The sequence below is a fragment of the Trichechus manatus genome, unplaced genomic scaffold, assembly GCF_000243295.1.
Source record: "Trichechus manatus latirostris isolate Lorelei unplaced genomic scaffold, TriManLat1.0 scaffold00133, whole genome shotgun sequence".
NCBI lineage: Eukaryota > Metazoa > Chordata > Mammalia > Sirenia > Trichechidae > Trichechus > Trichechus manatus.
In genome coordinates this window covers 4,710,375-4,732,038 of record NW_004444069.1, presented here as the reverse complement: position 1 = coordinate 4,732,038, position 21,664 = coordinate 4,710,375, and the positions used below count along the sequence as shown (strand labels likewise).

The 21,664-nt window shown below is 37.8% G+C and overlaps 1 protein-coding gene across 1 annotated transcript in view; it reads left to right on the top strand.

Moving 5' to 3' along the window:
• Nucleotides 1-21,664, top strand: part of RERE (arginine-glutamic acid dipeptide repeats) — a 343,169-nt gene that overhangs the window by 146,549 nt on the left and 174,956 nt on the right. The window contains exon 7 of the mRNA XM_004385134.2: nt 7,944-8,048. Coding sequence (XP_004385191.1) covers nt 7,944-8,048 — 105 coding nt within the window. The remainder of the gene's footprint in view (nt 1-7,943; nt 8,049-21,664) is intronic.

Below are 21,664 nucleotides of genomic sequence, written 5' to 3'. Positions count from 1 at the left end.
ATATTACTCTTTTTCTAACCGGAAGACTCCCATTAGTATTTTTTGTAATTTTGGTTTGGTTTTTGCAAATTCCGTAAACTTCTGTTTATCTGGAAATGGCCTAATTTTGCCATCATATTTGAGAGACAGTTTTGCTGGATATATAATTCTTGGCTGGCAGTTTTTTTCCTTCAAGTCTTTATTTATGTCATCCCATTGCCTTCTTTCCTGCATGGTTTGTGCTGAGTAGTCTAAGCTTATTGTTATTGACTATCCTTTGTAGATGACTTTTCGTTTATCCCTAGCCACTCTTAAAATTGTCTATCTTTGGTTTTGGCAAGTTTGATTATAATATGTCTTGGTGACTTTCTTTTGGGATCTACCTTATGTTGGGTTCGATGAGTGTCTTGGATAGATATCTTGTCATCTTTCACGATATCAGGGACGTTTTCTGCCAACAAATCTTCAACAATTCTCTCTGTATTTTCTGTTATCCCCTGTGTTATGGTACTTCAGTCACTCATAGGTTATTCCTCTTGATAAAATCCCACATAATTCTTAGGGTTTCTTCATTTTTTAAAATCCTTTTATCTGATTTTTCCTCAAATAAGTTGATGTGAAGTGCTTTATCTTCAATCTCAGTAATTCTGACTTCCATTGCCTCAATTCTTCTCCTGTGACTTTCTATTGAGTTGTTTAATTGTGTAATTTTGTTGTTAATCTTCTAGATTTCTGATTGCTGTCTCTCTGTGGATTCTTGCAGCCTGTTAAATTTGTCATTATGCACTTCTCTAATCTTTTTAGTTTCCTCTATTGTGTGTTCTACCTTTTGCTTAATTTCCTGAAGTGTTCTGTATACTGATCTTTTGTACTCTGCCTCCAGTAATTGTGGAGTATAATTTAATACTATCATTATTTGTTGCTTAGATTCTTCCATATTTGGCCATTAGAAACTACTTCATGTTGTCCCCAGCATTTTTTTTGACAAGCCTGCTTTGTTTTTTGACAACTTATTTTCTACTCTACAAGATGTTCCAGGCTTATCTTATATTTTCCCAGCCCTTTCATTGAAATTAACCATTCTTCAGGGAGCCCTGTTTCCTTTCATTGGATAATGATGTTTAGATACTAGCTTTTAGGACTCTCAGTGGATAGAGATAGGAAATATATATACAAATACACTGTGTTTTTATGAAAATAACGCAGGCCTTCTGTATTTGTTTGCCAGCCACGGCCTCCCACCTCTGAGGTATTTCATAAGTGCCATTGTACCAGTTTTTTTACATGTTGGTGTAAAAAATAAAAAGTGTATATACACATACACGTAACCATAGCACTCTTACGAAAATACCTCGCGGGGGGGGGGGTCGTGCGTAGTTGGCAAACGTAGAAGACATGCGTTATTTATGTAAAATATAGTATAAACCCATGTGGGTATTCATCCGTTTATCCATCGTGCGGTTGTACTGATAACTTGGATTCTAGTCCAACACCGCAAGGTGCATTTTATTCTTCCTCCTCCTCTTATTCGTAACTTCTTTCTCCAACAATGAGAAGCCCAATTCTTATTGTTTAAGATATATTTACTTGTTTTTGTTTGTTGAGTTCTAGACTACTCATAAATTAGTTTCCGAATTTGTAACCCATATCCCTGTAAGAAACACATTTACTAATTAGATTTTTGCCTTTAGCTTTATGGTATACAGACAAGATACTGTTTCCCAAAGTTAGATGAGTTCTGGTCTTTCATAACCCTTAAGTTATTTGTGTTACATATTTGTAATACAGTTAGGTTCATTTGTTAGTGTTTGCATTTCATGTTTGCTTCCTCCTTGTTGATTTTGTCTGTTTTTTTGGGGGGAGGTAAGGATATGTGGACCTTTGCTCTTTGTTTCTGAATGTAAGACTGATTCAAAAGATTTAGCTATCACCCCTGTTACCATGTTTCTATTCCCTGCTTGTTTTCTTCTCTGTGTCATTCACTTCCTATAGGTAACTGGTTTCTTTACTTTCTGGTTTATCCTTTCTGTATTTTCTTTTCACAGGTGAGCAGATTTATGTGTATTTTCTTATAACTGCGTTTTTCTTATATGAAGGGTAGCATACCTATAGATTGTTTGTTTTTTTCCACTTAACTATACGTTCTGGAAATTGCTCTATATTAGTTCATAGAGATCTGCTGATTCTTTTTTATAGCTGCATAGTACTCCATTGTGTGATTGTACCGTAGTTTATTCTGCTCTTTTGTGTATGGGCATTTAGGTTGTTTCTAGGATTTTGCACTTATAAATGATGCTGCAACAAATATCCTTGTGTGTATGTATTTTCTTATTTTTGGATGTGTATTTTTAGGGGAGTTTCCTAGAAGTGAGGTTATTGGGTTGAAAAGTTTACATATATATGATTTGCTAGATATTCCTAAATTTCCCTTTAGAAGGCCGGTACCAATTTACATTCCCTCCAACAGTGTATAAGACTGCTTTTTATCCCAACAGAATGTGTTGTCTTTTTTTAAATAATTTTGTCTGATCTGTGAGAAATGGTATCTTGGTGTTGTTTTATTTTATTTCACTAACAGTGTGTGAGTTTGCACATTTTTTATATGTTCAAAGGACATTTCTGTCTCTTTTTTTGTGAATTGTCTGTTCACGTGCTTTTGCCTCTCACTTTTTAAAAATTCTTCATGAGTCTGGGGTATAGGTTGTAAATATTTTCTCCCACTTTTGTAAGTTATCTTTTGATATTATGATTTTTTTTTTTCATGAAAACTTTTTTTTTAATCTAGTTAAATTTACCAATTGTTAAAAATTTCCTCTGGGTTTGAGTGATAGTTAGAAAGCTTTTCCTTACACCAAATGTAAGGAGAAATTCTACCCAGTTGTCCCAACACTATTTATTAAAAAATTCATCTCTACCCCAGTGATTTGAGATGCCACCTTTGTCATGTATTATTTTCCCTATGTATTGTAAGTATAAATCTAGACTTTCTATTCTGTTTTGTTGGTGTGTTTGTCTGTTTACGTGTCAGGACTACACTCTTTTAATTATAAAAGCTTTATAATATGTTTTAGTGTCTGATAGGACTATTCCCCCGCCCCCTTTTCAGTGATTTCTTTTTCCATTTAAATCTCAGTACTACTTGCCTCATTCCATAAAATAGCTTGTTGGTATTTTTATTGGGATCACACTGGATTTATTTTATGGATTACTGACCTGTTCAGAAATGACATGTTGAATTTCTTATCTGAGTATAGGAAATGTTTTTCTGTTTGTTCAGCTTTGTTTTTCTGTCTTTCCAGAGTGTTTTAAATTTTATCTGTATGGGTTTTATACGTTTTTTATTACATTTATTCCTGATCATTTAGTCTTACAGACATATATCGAACTGCAAACCAAATCCATTACTCACAGCGACCCTATCGGACAGAGTAGAAGTGCTCCATAGGGTTTCCTAGGAACTGCTGGTGGATTCGAACTGCCCACCTTTTGGTTAGCAGCCCTAGCTCTTAACCACTGTGCCAGCAGGGCTCCTTTATTGAACGCATTACCCTAATAATAAGAGAGTGTACATTCCTCTTAAGTACCTTGGCAAATACTCAAAAATTGATCACATAGGTTACAAAGAAAACATTTATCAGATCGTAATGCAATGAAACTAAAGTTTACAAACAAAAGAACAAAAAAGGCCCTTTTACCTGGAAATTTTTAAAACTTCCTCTTAAACAACTCATGGTATAAGGGGAACTACAAACTGAAATTAAATAATTTTTAAAGAGCAACAGTAAAAATATTACCTGAATTTATGGCATGCATTTAAAGCAGTAATCAGAGGAAAATTAACTCCATTAAACACACCAATCAAAATAAAAATTAAATGAATTAAATTCCCAGCTTAAACTTGAAAAAGAGCCACAAGGTAAATCAAAAGAAAGCAAAAGAAGGAAGTAATAAAGATAAAAGTGGAAATTAATAGAAGAAAAACATTAGATCTTATTAAAATCCTGTTTGTTTTTTTTAACTGAATAACATTTAAATATATATATATATTATGAGCAAGTGGAGTGTATTCTTCCAGGAATGCAAGTTTGGTTCAGTATTAGAGACTCTTTTAATATGATATAGCTAGCATATTAATAAATCTAAGAGAAAAAAGCCATATGATTATCTCTGTAGAAGGCTTTGATGCAATTCAACATCCATTTATGATATAAACCCTCAAGAAAATACAAATTGAGAATTACTTTCTTAATGTGACAAAAGAGATATACTTTAATCTTAAAGATAGTATCTTTTTTAATGGGGAAACACCAGAGGCATTTCCACTGAGATCAGGAACCAGGAAAGGATGCACAGGTTTCCATTATTTTCCACATTGTACTAGTGGGATTAGCCATTGCCATTAGAGGCACAAGAAAGGGTAAAGAAGAAGTAAAACTATCTCTATTTGCAAATGATAGTATACGTGGAAAACCTCGTAGAATCCATGATAAAACTATATCAAAAAATAAAAGAATTCAGTCAAATAGCAGGATATAAAATTAGCATGCAAAAATCAATAGCCTTCATATATGTAAACAGTAAGCAGATAGAGGACAGAAACATCTGTTGCCATCTGGTCAATTCCAACCCATAGTGACCCTAGACAGAATAGAACTGCCCCATAGGGTTTCCAAGGAGCGGCTGGTGGATTTGAACTGCTGACCTTTTGGTTATCAGCCATACCACTTAACCACTGTGCCACCAGGGCTCTGATAGAGAACACAGTGATAGAGAAAATCCCATTTACTACAGCTTCAAAGTTGTTTTCCAGATGATTTACTTCTATTCCTACTGCTTTTGGCTTTCCCTAAACCAGTTCTCAATGAGGGACAATTTTGCCCTCCCCAGGGGACATTTGGCAATATATGGAAATACTTTCTGATTGTCACATAGGTCCCTGGTTGGCTCAAGTGGTTCACGATTGGCTACTAACCTAAAGGTTGGCAATTTGAACCCACCCAGTGGTGTGCCACAGAAGAAAGGCCTGGTAATTTGCTTCTGTAAATATTACAGCCAAGAAAACCCTATGGAGCAGTTCTGTTCTGAAACCCATGGGGTCGTCATTAGTCAGAATCAACTTAGCATCAATGGGTTTGGTTTTTGATTGTCATAACAGTGTACGGGAGGGTGCTACTGGGTTGAGGCCAGGGATGCTGCTAAATATCGTACAGTATGTTACATTGCATAGGACAGCTCCTCACAACAAAGAATTATTCCATCCAAAATGTCAGTGTTCTGAGATTGAGAAACACCACCCTAAACATATCTTATTTCCAGTGTCTGTGTTTGTGTTAAGAGACATTTAGAACTGTGGGTTGCTAGGGCTTCTGTGAAATGGTTACGGTGATTGCAATACCAGTTTTCTGATATTGGTACTATTTTTCATTGGTGTAATACTTCAGAGTTTCCTATGTGAAAGTCTCAATCGCTTTTGCTGTGACATACATTCTGCATGAAAAAGGTGAATGGACAAAGATGTGATCGTTAGAGACATGTGATCTCGACAGGCCTTTCTTTAGGACTTCCTCACATTATATTATTATTTTAATTTCTAGTTCCTGGGTTACCTTCTAGAAATGTATTACTTATTTTTATTTTCCCAGAGCTAGTTTCTCTGGAACCCTGGTTGCGCAGTGGTTAAGAGTTCAGCTGCTTATCAAAAAGTCAGCAGTTCAGATCCACTAGTCGATCCTTGGAAACCCTATGGGGTAGTTCTGCTCTGTTCTATAGGGTGGCTATGAGTTGGGATCAACTTGACAGCATCGGGTTTGGTTTTTTTTTTTTTAAGGCTTTTGCACTTTTAATTAATACATTAATTACTTAGCCAAAGTTTAACAGTGAGAAAACAAAAGAATATAATCATCATGCTCCTCTAGTAATGGACAATGATGGACAATAATTTTTTTCAAATAACGCTGAATAGTATACAAAGTTTCATAGACTGTGTTGTTTGCTCTTCTTAATATCCTTATGGGGTAAGTACGACAAGTGTCATTATCTCTATTTAACTGATAAAGGAACTTCTCTATTTCTTCTGGGCTTTAATGACTAACTCACTTAGATGGATGGTAATTTCAGAGTGAAGGGATTGTTCATTTGTAAAAGTGATCTTATCAACTTTTTCTTTTCCAGAAACTCATTTTAGTTCCAGTTAAATACTAGAGGGATAGATTTTGGGCCTGGAATGTTGAATCCTAGTCCATGTTTTCCTTTGTTTAAATCTTGTTACCTCCAAGTCAGTACATCCAGTAGAACTTTCTGTGATCTACAAATCTGTGCTATCCAATATGGTAGCCACTAGCCACATGTGGAGCCCTGGTGGTGCAGTAGTTAAAAGCTGTGGCTGCTAACCAAAAGGTCAGCAGTTCAAATCCACCAGCTGCTCCTTGGAAACCCTATGGGGCAGTTCTGCTCAGTCCTGTAGGGTCCCTATGAGTCGGAATCGACTTGTCGGCAACAGATTTTTTAGCCACATGTGGCTATTTAAATTTAAATTAAGATAGAATAAAATTTAAAATTCACTTCTCCTCAGTTGCATCAGCCACATTTTAAGTGCTCAATTGCCCTGGATTATTTTTTAATCTGTAGTTCCCAAAGGGACTTTAATGAATAGCATTGCTATTTAGTTTAAAAAATGGAAATGATCTGAGCCCATCTTAGCTTCTGTGTGTTACTGAGGGTTTGGTCACAGTTATTTAAGCCCATGGGGGAAAGGAGGACATTACTTTTAATTTCTTAGTTGGAAGTGAATGAATATCCTCAATTTGATACCTTTTAGCCAGTTCCTGTCATTAACATCTTGGCTATTAGCTGGTGTGTATGTTGTTATCATGTACACTCATGAAATCCTTATATGAATGGAAATCCTGCTCAACCAGTGGGAGGCCACATGCCTGGAAGCATTCGTGCATGTGTTGTAAATGGTGACTTTTGATCCTCCAGACTTTATCTAATCTAGTCCCAGCCTTTGGTTTCCACTTGACTCTAAAGTTATCTACTGTGACCACTGAGGGCACTAGAGTGCTTCAACCACTCTGGCTCCTCATGACAGTGGGGGAGGGGGCACTACTGCATGATATAATATTTCTGGCGTTTACATTTGGTACTTGGAATGCATGGAAACGTTGCTTAGGAGTTCCATAATATCGTAGAGTTTTTACCTATATCATGGTTTAACTTTTGTTAGTAGATGGGCCTGGAAATCTTACTGGTCTTTATTGCAGTATTTCTATGGGAAAGTGTTGTTACATGAAAAATTGAAGACTGCATATTAAAGCTCATCTGTATATAAAAAAAAATAAAATTTCTGTAGTTTTTAATTTCCAAGTTAGTTTATTTCTTGCTTGTTAAGAGAGACTCAAATATATATATAAATACATATATATATATATAGGCTAGAAGCTGTATTCCAGAGAAATAGTAGACGGTATCAGTTTTCACTTTAACAGTTATACTTTCTGCCTATCATTTTGTAGCAGAAACAAAAAGCCCATTTTGCATTGATGATTTAGAAAGGCTTTAGATGGATTTTTTTTTAAACAAATGGACTATGATTTTAATTTTTTCCCCTTTCTAGTTTGTTTAATATCCTTTCATCACAGTCATCCCCCAGTTTAGCTTTGTGATTTAATTAATTTTACTTTATGGCTAAAATGGCAAGCTAAATGGAGTTAAGTTGTAAAGTTGTATAGTGAAGCAGTAATGGAATGACAAAATATACCTTATTGGACATTGTTTTACTGCTTTTTGGGAATCCCAGTTTTCTGAATAGGTGATCAAGTGTGGAGTTTGTAGCTTCATTCTACATGTTCTTAGAGTACCATGGATTCAATTTTATGCTTCCACTACCCTTTCCCTTTCAATAGTATTTTGGTTTGCAAAGCCATTAAGAGTATTTCTAATGTTTTGTTGTTGTTCGTTTTCAGAGGAAAATGCAACATCTCTCATTTTTCTGACATATTTGCTGCCAGAGAGTTTAAAGCCCGAGTGGATTCATTTTTCTACATATTAGGCTACAATCCTGAGACAAGGTAAGTGAGTCACTTGAGCCCACACATTGAGAACTTTTGCTTTCACTTGTGTGTGTGCGTGTGTGTGCATGCTCACACATTTAGGCATAAGATACATAAAAACAGTTCCCAAATCCTATAGTAAACTTCTTTGGGAGGAGTAGTAATTAATGTCTTCGCGTCTAAAGCAGCTTATTGTTTGCTCTTTACTTTTATGAGTGGAAAGAAAAGTGAGAAAATTTGGGTCTAAAGAGGGAGGGAGAAAGGCATAATTTTAGTTGATCTGTCTTTTGAGCTTATTAAGAATTGGTAGATTATTACCCTGATTGATATACATTCTGTGTAGCCTTCGTGGCTCAGTGGTTAAGAGCTAAGGCTGCTAACCAAAAGGTTGGCAGTTTGAATCCACCAGCAGCTCCTTGGAAATCCTGTGGGGCAGTGTTACTCTGTCCTGTAAGGTCGCTATGAGTCGGAATTGACTTGACAGCAACGGGTTTGATTTTTTTGTTTTTGGTACATTCTGTTAAGCCTTCTGTGATACATTGAAAAGGCTTGGACATTTTGGAAAGTTTGGTGGTTACTTATTTCTTTTGTTCACTTTTGGTAATAAAAACCCAGTAATATTCACTGAAATATCTAGTAAGATTACTAGTGTGAGATGGACACAATCTTGGTAAGATCTATATAACAATTAGAATTATTATTTTTTGATGAAAAGCAATAGGGTCAAAATACTTGAATAGAAAGAATTCTTTGTTTGTATCTAGAATATCCCCTCGTTTAACTTAGCACACGGAAGAACTTTCATAGAGTATTCTTATTTACTCTGTTATCAATCATGGGACTACATATTTTATTAAGGATTTTAAAAATGGAATGTTAGCAGGTGATGAAGTAGTCTGTTCTGAATACTCAGGACATATCTATAAATACGAAGATTTAGAAAGAAATAAGAGATGCTTGGCTCGAGGAAGTTAGTGGAAGAACTATGTTAAGTGTAAGATGAGTATTGTTTTAGTGAAAACTTTTTTCCTAGAGGATGCTGAGAAACTGTAAAATTTAGAATGTTGTTTGGATAGTCAGCTTAGGGTCTGGTAGAAGGAAACATATTCTTCACTGTGATGTATGAGGCTGCATCAGAGTTTTTTTTGGGCATAAGTATGATTTCTTTAGTCTCTGTCTCAGCAGGTACCAGACAATTATAGGGGTGATGGTATAATGATCATCTGTTTTCTTTAGGTAACAGTCAAGTTTGAGCTTTTCTTTTTCAAAAGTATGGTAGTTTCTAATAACAAAGAAGCTGGTCAATGGTATATTTCAAAAGCATCTTATATTTTGAAATGTTTATTTTACATATGCATTTTTTTGACTGCCTTTTCTTAATTTCTTATTGCCCAGGTGATGTGTGGAACCCTTGAACTTGGATTTATGTTATTTCAGTGATATTAGGTTACTTAACTACTTGATAAATAGTTGTCATATTGTACAGTTAGATTGTATTAGTGAATTGGCTAAATAGCTTTTGAGTTTTAAATGTTCAGCTCTCAGGTTCATACCAACCAACTAAATTTATTTTTATACATCTATTTTTGCTGAATGCTTATTAAAGGCAGTATATAACTTACCTGTGTAAGCTAGAGACTCACACAAGTTCCTGTCTTCATTTTTCATTGTGTGTTGCTGGAAATCATCCAGGGTGATACTTCCCTTCAGTTTTGTTTTAAAGTATGTGTTTGGTATGCATTAGAAGGATATTGTTTGTCTCCAGCTTGATGGAAAGTTACACAAAGACATACGCATCTTGAGTCTCTTATAATAGTGCCTTGACCTTTCTAGTGCCATTTGTTCTCTTCTGCACTTGTGTTCCTCGTGCCCAGCTTGTGCCTGGTGTATGATAAGTGCTTGAGGGGTGCTGGATGACTTGAATGGAAGAACTCTTTGAATATCTACTTACATGTAAAGTTTAAGGCAAATCTCGAACTTTTCACGGTTAAAGAGTAGTTGTTGTTATTGTTGTTAGGTGCCATCAACAACAACAACTACTCTTTAACTGTGAGAAGTGGAGCTAGTGACGACTCTCAGATTGAGCAGAGCTGTGCATATGGCCCACTGCCTTGCCTCGCTGGTCTCATCTTGGAGCCCCTTTATATCTTTGAAGTTTGGGGTTGGCTCTGTAGTTACCATAGCTGCTCAAATGATTGAAAGGGAGTGTATGTGATTTTAGAAAGTAGAGAAAAACTGTTTACATTTCCTCCATTTGGTTTATGCACAGCATGATCCGTAGAATGCTCAGGGTGCATACCCTTGCAGAATTCTCTATTTCTGTCTTTGCTTCCACTTTGTAAGGGATGGGACTGTGTGATGAGCTGGTTTCTGGTAGTTTTCTCCATGTTAGTGAGTGGACTAGTGTGTAGTCTTGGTTAAGTGGTGCTGTATGCCTACTCTTAGGATCCTGAGTCATTTAGGTAAATATAAGTTAATGTGAAAGAAAATGTCAAACTGTTCTTCTAATTGGGTAATCAACTTGTTAGATATTGGATATATAGGTAAGACCGCTGATAATTAAGGAGTGGTGATTCTGTCACTACAAACCTTGATGACTGTTCCCTTCCTCTTAAAAAATGCAGGACCTTTAAGTGAGCAGTTGAAACTGAAACGTATGATGAAATTAGTTTTTACTTCTCATAGCCAGTTTTCTGATAGTAGTTGAAAGTTGATTTATGTAGTTTTCCATAATTTAACACACCAGCGAGCCCTGAAAGTCTGAGATTTTTTTCAGATGCGTTTGCATAGATCCTTTTTAAACCTCAGTCCTCTGCTACTTTTTAATTTTTTCCCTAACCTGGCCATTATTTTTCTAAATATCTTTTGCCAGGGACCTGGTTATCCACTTTGGTTCTGGTAATATTACTACTTTATTGAACATACGTTTGCTAGTGGGAAATAGACTTTTCTATATTCTCTGGTTCATTGCCTTTAAAATTTGGGGAAGGTGGATTTCTTGATGATTGTCATGAAATTACTTTGGTGTTGTTGTTGTCTAGATGCCTTCGAGTCAGTTCTGACTCAAAGGGACCCTATGTACAACAGAATGAAACACTGCCCGGTGCTGCACCATGCTCACAATCGTTATGCTTGAGCCCATTGTTGCAGCCATTGTGTCAGTCCATCTTGTTGAGGGTCTTCCTCTTTTTCACTGGCCCTCTACTTTACCAAACATGATGTCCTTCTCTAGGGACTGGTCTCTCCTGATAACATGTCCAAATTATGTGAGACGCAGTCTCGCCATCCTTGCTTCCAAGGAGCATTGTGGTTGTAGTTCTTCCAAGACAGATTTGTTCAGTCTTTTGGCAGTCCATGGTATGTTCAATATTCTTCACCAGCACCACAATTCAAAGGTGTCAATTCTTCTTCCGTAGTCCTTATTCATCGTCCAGCTTTTGCATGCATATGAGGCAGTTGAAAACAGCATGGCTTGGGTCAGGCGCACCTTAGTCTTCAAGGTGACATCTTTGCTTTTCAACACTTCAAAGAGGTTTTTTGCAGCCGATTTGCCCAATGTAATACGTCTTTTGATTTCTTGACTGCTGTTTCCATAGGTATTGATTAGGGACCCAAGTAAAATGAAATCCTTGACAACTTCAGTCTTTTCTCCGTTTATCATGATGTTGCTTATTAGTCTGGTTGAGAGGATTTTTATTTCCTTTATGTTGAGGTGTAATCCACACTGAAAGCTATGGTCTTTGATCTTCATCAGTAAGTGCTTCAAGTCCTCTTCACTTTCAGCAAGCAAGGTTGTGTCATCTGCATTAACACAGGTTGTTAATGAATCTTCCTCCAATCCTGATGTCCCATTCTTTTTCATATAGTCCAGCTTCTCAGATTATTTGTTCAGCATGCAGATTGAATAAGTATGGTGAAAGGATACAACCTGATGGCACACCTTTCCTGACTTTAAAGCACACACTATCCCCTTGTTCTCTTCTGCCTCTTGGTATTATTAGCTATAAATTTATATTTTATTTATTTTTCCACTTAAGGTTTTGATCATTAGTACTGTTAAGCATCCATGATAATATAGATCCATAATCTCTTATCTTCAATTCTGAAATCCTAAAGCTCAAAAAAAAAAAAAAAAAAATTGTTTCAGTTCTGGGCTAATAGAGAATCCGGGGTTCCTCCAGTCTCAGTCAGACCATTAATTCTGGTCTTCTTACTAGAATTTGAGTTCTGCATCCCACCTTTCTCCTTCTCCATCCGGGACTCTCTGTTGTGTTCCCTGTCAGGGCGGTCATTGGTAGTAGCCAGGCACCATCTAGTTCTTCTGGTCTCAGGCTGATGAAATCTCTGGTTTATGTGGCCCTTTCTGTCTCTTGGGCTAGTGCTTTCCTTGTGACTTTGGTGTTCTTCATTCTCCTTTACTCCAGGTGGGTTGGGACCAATTGATGCATCTTAGATGGCTGCTTGCTAGCTTTTAAGACCCCAGACGCCACTCACCAAAGTAGGATGCAGAACATTTTCTTAATATGCTTTGTTATGCCAATTGATCTAGATATCTCCTGAAAGCATGGTCCCCAGACCTCCACCCCTGCTATTCTGTCCCTCAAAGTGTTTGGTTGTATTCAGGAAACTTCTTAGCTTTGGTTTAGTCCAGTTTTGCTGACTTCCCCTGTAGTGTTTGCTGTCCTTCCTTTCCTTCACCTACGGACTATCTGCTATCTAGTTAGTGGATAACCCTCTCCTTCCCTCCCCACCCTCGTAACCATCAAAGAATGTTTTCTTCTATAACAAAACTTTTTAAATGCAGAGCTAAGCTTGCAAAAATTAAGAAAAACTGAAAACCAAAGCAGTCCATGGTGAGAGAGGGGGTTGGGTTGGTTACTGGTCTCATTAACGAAGGGTCTCTTGGTTTTAACTCCCACCCACCTAGTATAGGAGATGAGGCCTTCATCTTAAGGGGCTAGGGAGTTGGAACTGAGCCCTGTAAAAAGTCTGCACCATCAAAGGGCTAAAAATCCCTTGGTGAAAGGGTGAGCTAGATAACGTTCCCCTAACTCTAGAGAGAAGTGACAGGGTCACCTGTGTGTTTGAGTGTGGGACTCTGGGCCCAAAAAGAAGAAGAGGAAGAGAGAGAGGATTCCTCTTTTAATTAATAAATTTAGGCCTTACTCCCATGACATTTGGGGTTTGAACTTACACCCTGGAAAATATGAGAACTCTAGGATGAGAAAATAACATAAAAAGTGGTCTCATGCCAATGAGACCCCAGGACACCTGACAGTAACATATGTAAAATTTCTTGGTAATAATAGTCATCATTTAAGACTGCATAGAATCTTCCCAATAAAATCTCCAAGAATGTTGAGCTCATAGTCAAAAATGACAAAATATTGTCAGAAACCACATGCCATCAACTAGAGTCAGATAAAACAAATGATAAGATATGCACCCAAGAACTTTAAATACTAGAACTATTAGAAAGAGACTGTATGAAAGACTTATAGAAGATACAACTTTTTATTTCTCTCTTATTTAAGCAAAGTTTGAAGGGGTGCAATTCTGGTCTAGTATGGTGGCTCCACAATCATCAGGGACCTAGCTTTGCTATTGTTCACTGCAGCGGTTATCTTGTGGTTTAAGATGACACTTGAATGGTAGCCATCATATCCAGTTTTCGGCCTAGAAGGTGAAGGAAGGGGATAAAAAGGGAATGTCTTCTTCTTTCAAAGGCAGTTTTCACAGGACACTTCTTTTCATCTCATTAGATCAAAAAGAAAAACCAAAAAACAGGGCACTCTTTTTAGGAGAATTCTACCAGCGTTCTAAAGAACAGAAAAAGATGGTAGGTTCCCCGACTCATTGTATGAAGCTAGTAAAATCTTTATACCAAAACCAGATAATGAAAAAGTAAAACTTATATGTCTGTCTTAGCTATGAATACGGATGTTAAAAGTTTAACTAAAATGTTAGCAAATGGAATCTAGCAAAGTATTAAAAAAAACACACGTCCAAGTTGGATTTATATACTACAAGAATGGTTTAATATTAATTTATCTGTTAACATATTACACCAGCTTAGCATATTAGAAAAGAAAAAAATATGCTATTATCTTGATGTAGAAAAATCACTTGGAAACATTCAGCACCATTTATTTTGGGGAGCAGGGAGAAGGGACCCTTAGCCAACTAACTGTAGAAATACACAGCATGCACCACCACACTTAAAGGCTGAATGTTGGAAGTATTCCCTCTAAAATAGGAAACAATATGAGAATTCCCGTGTCTGATAAAACATGAAAAAGAAAAACTGTGAGGATTGGGATTGAAGAAACCAATCTTTATTAGTCAAATGTTAATGACTTTCAGGATAGAAAATCTGTGATAGCAAATCTGAGAAAACCTGTGAACAAATTGTTGGAACTAATGAGATAAATTAGCAGGCTTGCTGGCTATAAGATCAATACATAAAACTCAGTTCCATTTGCACACACTAGGAACAAACAACTAGAAAATGAAATTTAAGCAAACTGCTTCTGAAAGCTTCCTTTCTCTTGACTGAAAGTTAGTATTAATTAAACGTCTAATATATTTTTTTCACCTAGAAGTTCCCGAATCCGAAATACTTGTTGCTGTTTTGTTTTAAATTTTTTTGTTAGTAAATAAACCATTTTAGACATTTGTTCTATTTCTGGTAAATAGAAAACTCTTTAAAACCTAGGAAATGTCCATGTTACAGCTCTTATTTTACCTTTCAGCAGACATAAATTTTCTGCTCATTAAAAAGTGCACAAAGTGGTTTTTCAGTTTCTTATATAATATGCATTTTTAATTTTAGAAAGAATCTATTTGTGTAGCATATTTATTTTACCTGCTCAGCTCCCCTTTAATGTATTCAGAAGTGTTTGTTTTTCACCTGTTGTTCACTAGACTCAAATTATAGTTATCCACCTGCCTTCCCCCCAACCCTCCAAAAAAAAGGCTTTAGGAGAATTTCTATTATTGCCTTTATTTAAAAGATAGAATGTGACCAGTACCTGAGTTTAGGGATTAGCAGGAGAGGAGAGAGGGAGGGCTAGGATTCAGAGACTATATAGATGTACCTGGGGATCACAGGACCCTCACAGTAGGGCAGCCAGTGTGCAGGTTGTATGTGCCTGTAGATAGGCAGGGAGGCAGGCAGATGATGGGCTAAGGAAATGTGGCAGGATGGAGGCCCAGGTGTGCAGTCCACGTTAACAAGCGGGCATCTAGTGTTTAAGAAGACAAGTTGGGAAAACAAGGCTCAGGTCTTCAAGACTCTTAAGAACTGGGTAGAGTGCCAAGGTGTACTCAGTTTGAGGAAGCGCTTGGTCTATGAAAACAGAGCCCCATTTCTAGAATTGGAATTTATGGTTAAAAGTGAACCAGTGGCTGACTTAATGACCAAACCTCTAAGCTTCAGGACACTTTGATATTCTCTGACTTGAATCAGGACCGATTCCATATTCTAAGGTTGGATTGAATTTGTAGCTGGATGGTAAGTGGTTCTCATTTTGGGGATTAAAGTGCTATGGTCATTCATTGCAGTATTGTGTCTACTCTAGATTCCATGAGAAGTGATGGTTGAGGGTCAGTACTGTATTTGTTGTCTGTTTTATACTTTTTCTTTAACTTTCAGTTTGGAATTTTATATACACATTGTTTGTGTGTGTATACACACACATATACAATACATATAGATACATATATGTATAGTGAAGAGTTAAGGTGCAGCAGGAGTAGTACATAGTGCTGCAAGGTTTCTGAAGGAAGGGCAGTTGTCCTGGTAAGGAGACAGGGAGCTGTCTCCAGAGGGGTGATGGTTGGAATTATGGTGGTTGTTGGCTGCCATCGTGTTGGACCCTGACTCACGGTGACCCCATGCACAACAAAACTAAATGCTGCCCGGTCCTGCACCATCCCCATTAGGGTTTTCCATTGGCTATTTTTCAGAAGTAGGTGGCCAAGCCTTTCTTCTTAGTCCATCTTTGGAAACTCCCCTGAAACCTGTTCAGCATCATAGTGACATGCAAGCTTACACTGACAGATGTGTGGTGGCTGCACATGAGGTGCATTGGCCGGGAATCTAACCCAGGTTCTCCCTCATGGAAGGTGAAAATTCTTCCACTGAACCACTGCTGCCCTCTGGAATTGTGGCAGAGTGGGTGACTTCTCCATGGGAGATAGTGTGAAAGAGAAGAGGTCTTGAGAGCTGCCCTTAGGGTGTGCTGCCTTGAGGAGTGATAGGAGAAAGAGGAGTCTGTCAAAGTGGCATTTAAAGGACAAATTCGAGATTACAGTGTCAGGAAAGACACATGAAGAGAATTTTAAAATAGACTTAGAGGCATTATTAGGATCCAGTATTGCAGAGTGTTATGGATTAAATTGTGTCCCCCCCCAAATATGTGTTGGAATCCTAACCCCTAAACCTGTGTATGTGATTCTGTTTGGAAATAGGATTTCTTTGCTATGTTAATGAAGCCATATCAGAGTAGGGTGTGTCCTAAATCTAATCACTTCTGAGTTATAAAAAGAGCAAATTAGACACTGGAGGACGCACAAACAGGGGAAGATAGATATCACATGAAGATCTCCAAGGAACCCAGTGACAGAAACCGAAGGAGAACAAGGTCTTCCCTCAGAGCTGACAGAGAGGGATAGAGCCTTCCCCTCTAGCTGGTGCCCTAAGTTCGGACTTCCTAAAAAGGAGCCCTAGTGGCTCAGTGGTTAAGCCTTGAGCTAATAACTGAAAGGTTGGCGGTTCGAACTCACCCGCTGCTTCAAGGGGGAAAGATGTGGCAGTTTGCTTCTGTGAAGATTACAGCTTTGGAAACCCTGTGAGGCAGTTCCATTCTGTCCTGTAGGGTCGTTGTGAATCGGAATCAACTCAATGGCAACAGGTTGCCTCCTGAACGGTGAGAAAATAAATTTCCGTTCTTTAGAGCCACCCATTTGTCGTATTTCTGCTACAGCAGCACTAGGAAACCAAGACACAGAAACAAGCCACTGGATTTTGGGAATCGCTCTTAGTGTCTCAGGACATCTAATGGGACGAAAATCATAATTTCGTTCTCCTGACTTGCTAGTGTAATAACCATTTTTATACTGTGTTCATGTTCCCATGGTTTTTCAGAGTAGTTATGAATTCACTAAAATTATTATTATTTTATGTTGATGTTTCAAATGAACAGTTTCTATTTGAAAGGAAAGAAGGAAATACTTTGGTAATAGTCATTTTATTTGGCTGGTAGGTTCTAATGTAATTGCTTTTGTTTTTAGAATGTATTTGTCTCTAGTGTTTTCTAGTCACAACAGTTATGGGAAGCATATCATCTTACATGCCAGTAAGGGAAAGTTTTCTCCAAACTTGTAGATACTTGTTTTATGTGTTGGGTCAAAAGTACAACTTATTTAAGTGCACTTGGCATTTCTTGTGTTTTATAAATTACATTTTCAGTAGTATAAAAGTTTATTTTATTTTTAATCTCAGAATTCAGTTTATTTGATAACCTAAACAGGAGTGTTAAGGAAATGGAATTGATTCTGAATTTACTTAGAAGTCTCGAGGATACTTGAGTGTTTTTGTAAACAGGTTTTAATTTTTTCATACTCAGTTACATTTTTTGGGACACAGATTTGAACACTACATTTTGCTACCTTGTGTTATTCTTTATCGTTTCAGGAAGGGTCAGAGTTTTCCTTTTCTTTTTAAATGATACCCTCGTGGCATAGTGGTTAATAACTACAGCTGCTAACCAAAAGGTTGGCAGTTCAAGTCCACCAGGCAGTCCTTGGAAACCGTATGGGGCAGTTCTGCTCTGTCCTGTAGGGTCACTATGAGTCGGACTTGACAGCAGCGGGTTTTTTATTTTTATTTTTTTAAAATAATAATATATAGCCTTTCCTCTTAGGTTGCAAATGGAAACTTAAGTGTACAGATCCAAAACTAGGATTTCTTATATGGCTGACTGCCCAGCCAACTTACCTTTTGTTGGATAGGTGGGGGAGGGGAGAAGATATAGAATGTGTCTTTAAGGGTTTTTAGCAGAAAACGTCTTGGCTGATAACATGGACAACGTGAATACTTAACAGTGCTGAGTATGACTGGGATGGCGTGACCTTGCTTACGGCTTTAGAAATCTTTGCAGATTAAACTTTAAATGAATTTAGCTTCCTGGATAAATATTAAGGATTCCTGGTGGCACAGTGGTTAACCATCTGGCTGCTAACCGAAAGGTTGGTGGTTAGAACCCACCAGGGAGAAAGATGTGGTGGTCTGCTTCTGTAAAGATTACAGCCTTGGAAACCCTATGGGGCAGTTCTGCTGTGTCCTGTAGGGTCGCTGTGAGTTGGAATCGAGTGGATGGCAACAGATTTTATGGAGGTAAACGTTATAAAGACTTGCCTTGGGCTTTGAATCAAGAGAGCTCAGAGGAGATTTTCAGATGCTCAGGTGTTTTGTGGTCGGGTATCCTTTGAACTCCTGACTGAAATCTCCCTCTTCTTCTTACTTACTGTTAGAAGTACATTCTTCAGGTTAGACCTACCTGGGCTAGTATTACTTTAGGAAGTGTTTCTATTTATTATTTGGGAGATTTTAGAACTTCTTATCTAAAGAAGATTCTCATTCAGCTCTTTGTATAAAATACAGTATTCTTACTTTAGATACCCATGTATACTGGCTTAGTACCTGTGTGACAATACCAAGCACTCCAGAGCTTTGCCAGGGTTGTTTATGTGATCTTTTAAAGTTTTCGAAAAGAAATCGACAGAGCTGCCCATCTTAAGTAGCTATTAATATGTTTTTAAATGTGTTGTTGTATTTCTGTTAATTAATTGCATGTATAGTCATTCATATCTTTGTCTTTTGATTAGATTCTCTCTTGGAGATCTTGCTGTTTAAAACCACCCTTTATTTAAAAAAAAAAAAAAAAAAAAGTAAAAACTTGCTTTTCATCTTGGCAGAACACGACATGTAGCTAAAGCGTCTCGGTGGCCTGGCTTGCGGAGTTCCCGGTGTTGGCTGTCTGGGATCCCCTTGCAAAGGCCCCACTTCCCTGCACACTAGCTTGGTATGCAGGGAGAAGCTGCAGAGTCTGTTGGCTGGGCTTTATTTACGGAAACAGCAGGGTTGAGATTGATTGCGTTGAGAGACAGTGTATGGATGAGGGAGGGTCATAGCACATGCTCAGTCCTGTCAGTGTGAGGGGGAAGTTTCTGCGTTCTGCGTGAAGGCTTAGGTCATAGCACAAGCTCAGTGCAAGCTCTGTGAGGTCTCTCAGACTGCATGTGCCTCCATTTTGAGTTGTTAGAGTAGAAAAGGGCAGAGTTTTAGCAGTAAGTAGAGGTGCAGCAATACAGCTAGATTCACCAGAGCCTCTGTTAGTCATGGATGATCCATTCAGCCCCTGCAGGTAGGCGCTTTTCCTCTGGCCTCACTGAAACAGTGACTCGGTGACGGTTTTTGCTGCTCTTTCTCACTTCCGAAAATGTTTATGAATCATTTCATCGTTCATAGTGCATGTTCCTGAGAACCTTTAATTCAGCCCCGGCTGGCCACGTAGGTGGTGTTGTGAAGCGTGAAAGCAGAGCTAAGAAAATGGGATCTACCCAGAGACGCATTAAGCAAATATAGAATGTAAAGCTTTGTGGATCCCTCTGTCCCTGCCGTCTCTCCGCTTCCCCTCACCTCTTCCTCCCCTGGTGTCTTTTTAACTTGAGGTGTGCTGGGTGTGTGTTGCCGAGCTTGTAGTTTGCCTTCCAGGATCTGCAGAGAATCCTGCAGGCTGCCCATTGCCCTGTGGCTGGCAGGGACTGCCTGGGCCCATGAGCAGCTCTGTTTGGATGTTTTAGGAGGGGTGGTAGGTGGGCAGCTATTGGTTGCTTTGAAGGTGGGTGGAACTTGTTTTGACTGAGAGCCTGTTTGCTAGAGCAAATTATAATTCTTGTGATCTTTTCCTGAAGTCTGAAGACGAAGTAGTGCACGTTTTGACATATGCAGAGAATAGTTGTGGATTATGGTTGTAACAATATCATCTTAAGATGGATTTTTTTTTTTAAAAAAAAGGTTATGTTCAGTCAGTTCATTAGAAGGAAGCAATCCCTTCTTTTTGGAGCTTATGAAAAATTTCCTGGCAATTTTTAAAAAAATTGTTAAGCCCTGACATTTGTGTTAAGAGTTGAGGTTCCAGGTCTTTTCGATTATTTATTTGTTTTATTGTTGTTTTTTTAACAGAAGATGCAAATGTGTGTTTTGTTGTGTGATTTGTAAATTCCATAAGAGAGGAATAAAAGGATAGTTGATGCCTTAGAAGGTACAGGCGTTGACAAGGCCAGGTGTACCCTGCTTCATGGGCCTGGCACCACTCTTTTCTAGTGAGGGGAGGTGGTGCTTCTTGTGCATCATGTTTACAGAGAGGCTTAGACAGATGGCTTTCACTATGGTTACACTTTAGGAGCCAGACAGTATAAGCAGGTCCAGGACAAGTTGAATTCTTACCTAAGCAGATATTAAGTGAAGTTTTTGAATTATATTAATTTTTCCTCTGTGTTTTCCGTTCTCTTTTTACCTCTGATAAAGGTTAGAAAAAATTTTGAAGCAACACTTAAGTTTTGTGCATTCAGAAGCATGAAAGAAAGCATATTTAGAAGAATGTGAAACTGAAAAAGTTTCATAGGAGAGGGCAGAAATGTACTGTGCTGATGATACAAAGAGAATTCTTCATATAAGCTCTTAGTTGTATAATATAAATATAAAGCCGTACGTACATGGTCAACTCTGTTAGAGGAGACTCCTGATTTTGGTGGAAAGTTTTTAGGAAGGCTAACATCGGTGAATTCTATTCACTGAAAATGTTGCTGAAGTATAGAGGCAGTCCCCGGGTTACGAACAAGATCTGTTCCTAAGTCTGTCTTTAAATCGAATCTGTAGGTAAGTCAGAACAGGTACATATGGTTCTTTTTTAGTGTTAATCAGTCAAGTGTTTGTCTTAGTATATAATATATATTTTACCTTTCTATGTATATAAAACACTCAAGAAACACTTGCAAACTGGGCAATGTTTTCATGAGCGTCACAAAGTAGTTCATGCGTCGGTTTTAACGAACCATTGCATTTAACTCAAAATTTTAACATAATAGGCTTTATGGCAGTCCATTCTTAAGTATGAGTTGTCCGTAAATCGGACATTTGTAACCCGGGGACTGCCTGTAATCTGGCTTCTAGCAGATTCAGTTTTTGGGTTGCGATTAAGGAGATGAATTATACAGAAATAATTAGAATTAGTGCATTTATTATTAGTTGTTTTCTTTTTCCCCGTCTCCTTTTCCATTAATGTGAGGTCTTTCTTCCCATGATGACCTTATTTATTTGGGAGCTTAGGGCAGATATTCTCTCTTTCCCATACCATGTAGTGTTGCTTCTGAGACTTGTCTTACTTTACTCCAGTTAGAAGCACCATATGCTCTTCCCTTTCTGCTTCTCTCCTTTAAGTCTAAAATTATCCTTTCTCTAGACCAGAGGAACTGGATGCTGCAGCACTTGCACATGTGGGATCAGTGAAGGACTGAAGTTGCAGACTTGAGGAAAAAATCCAGTGTCTGAGATGGGAGAATACTTG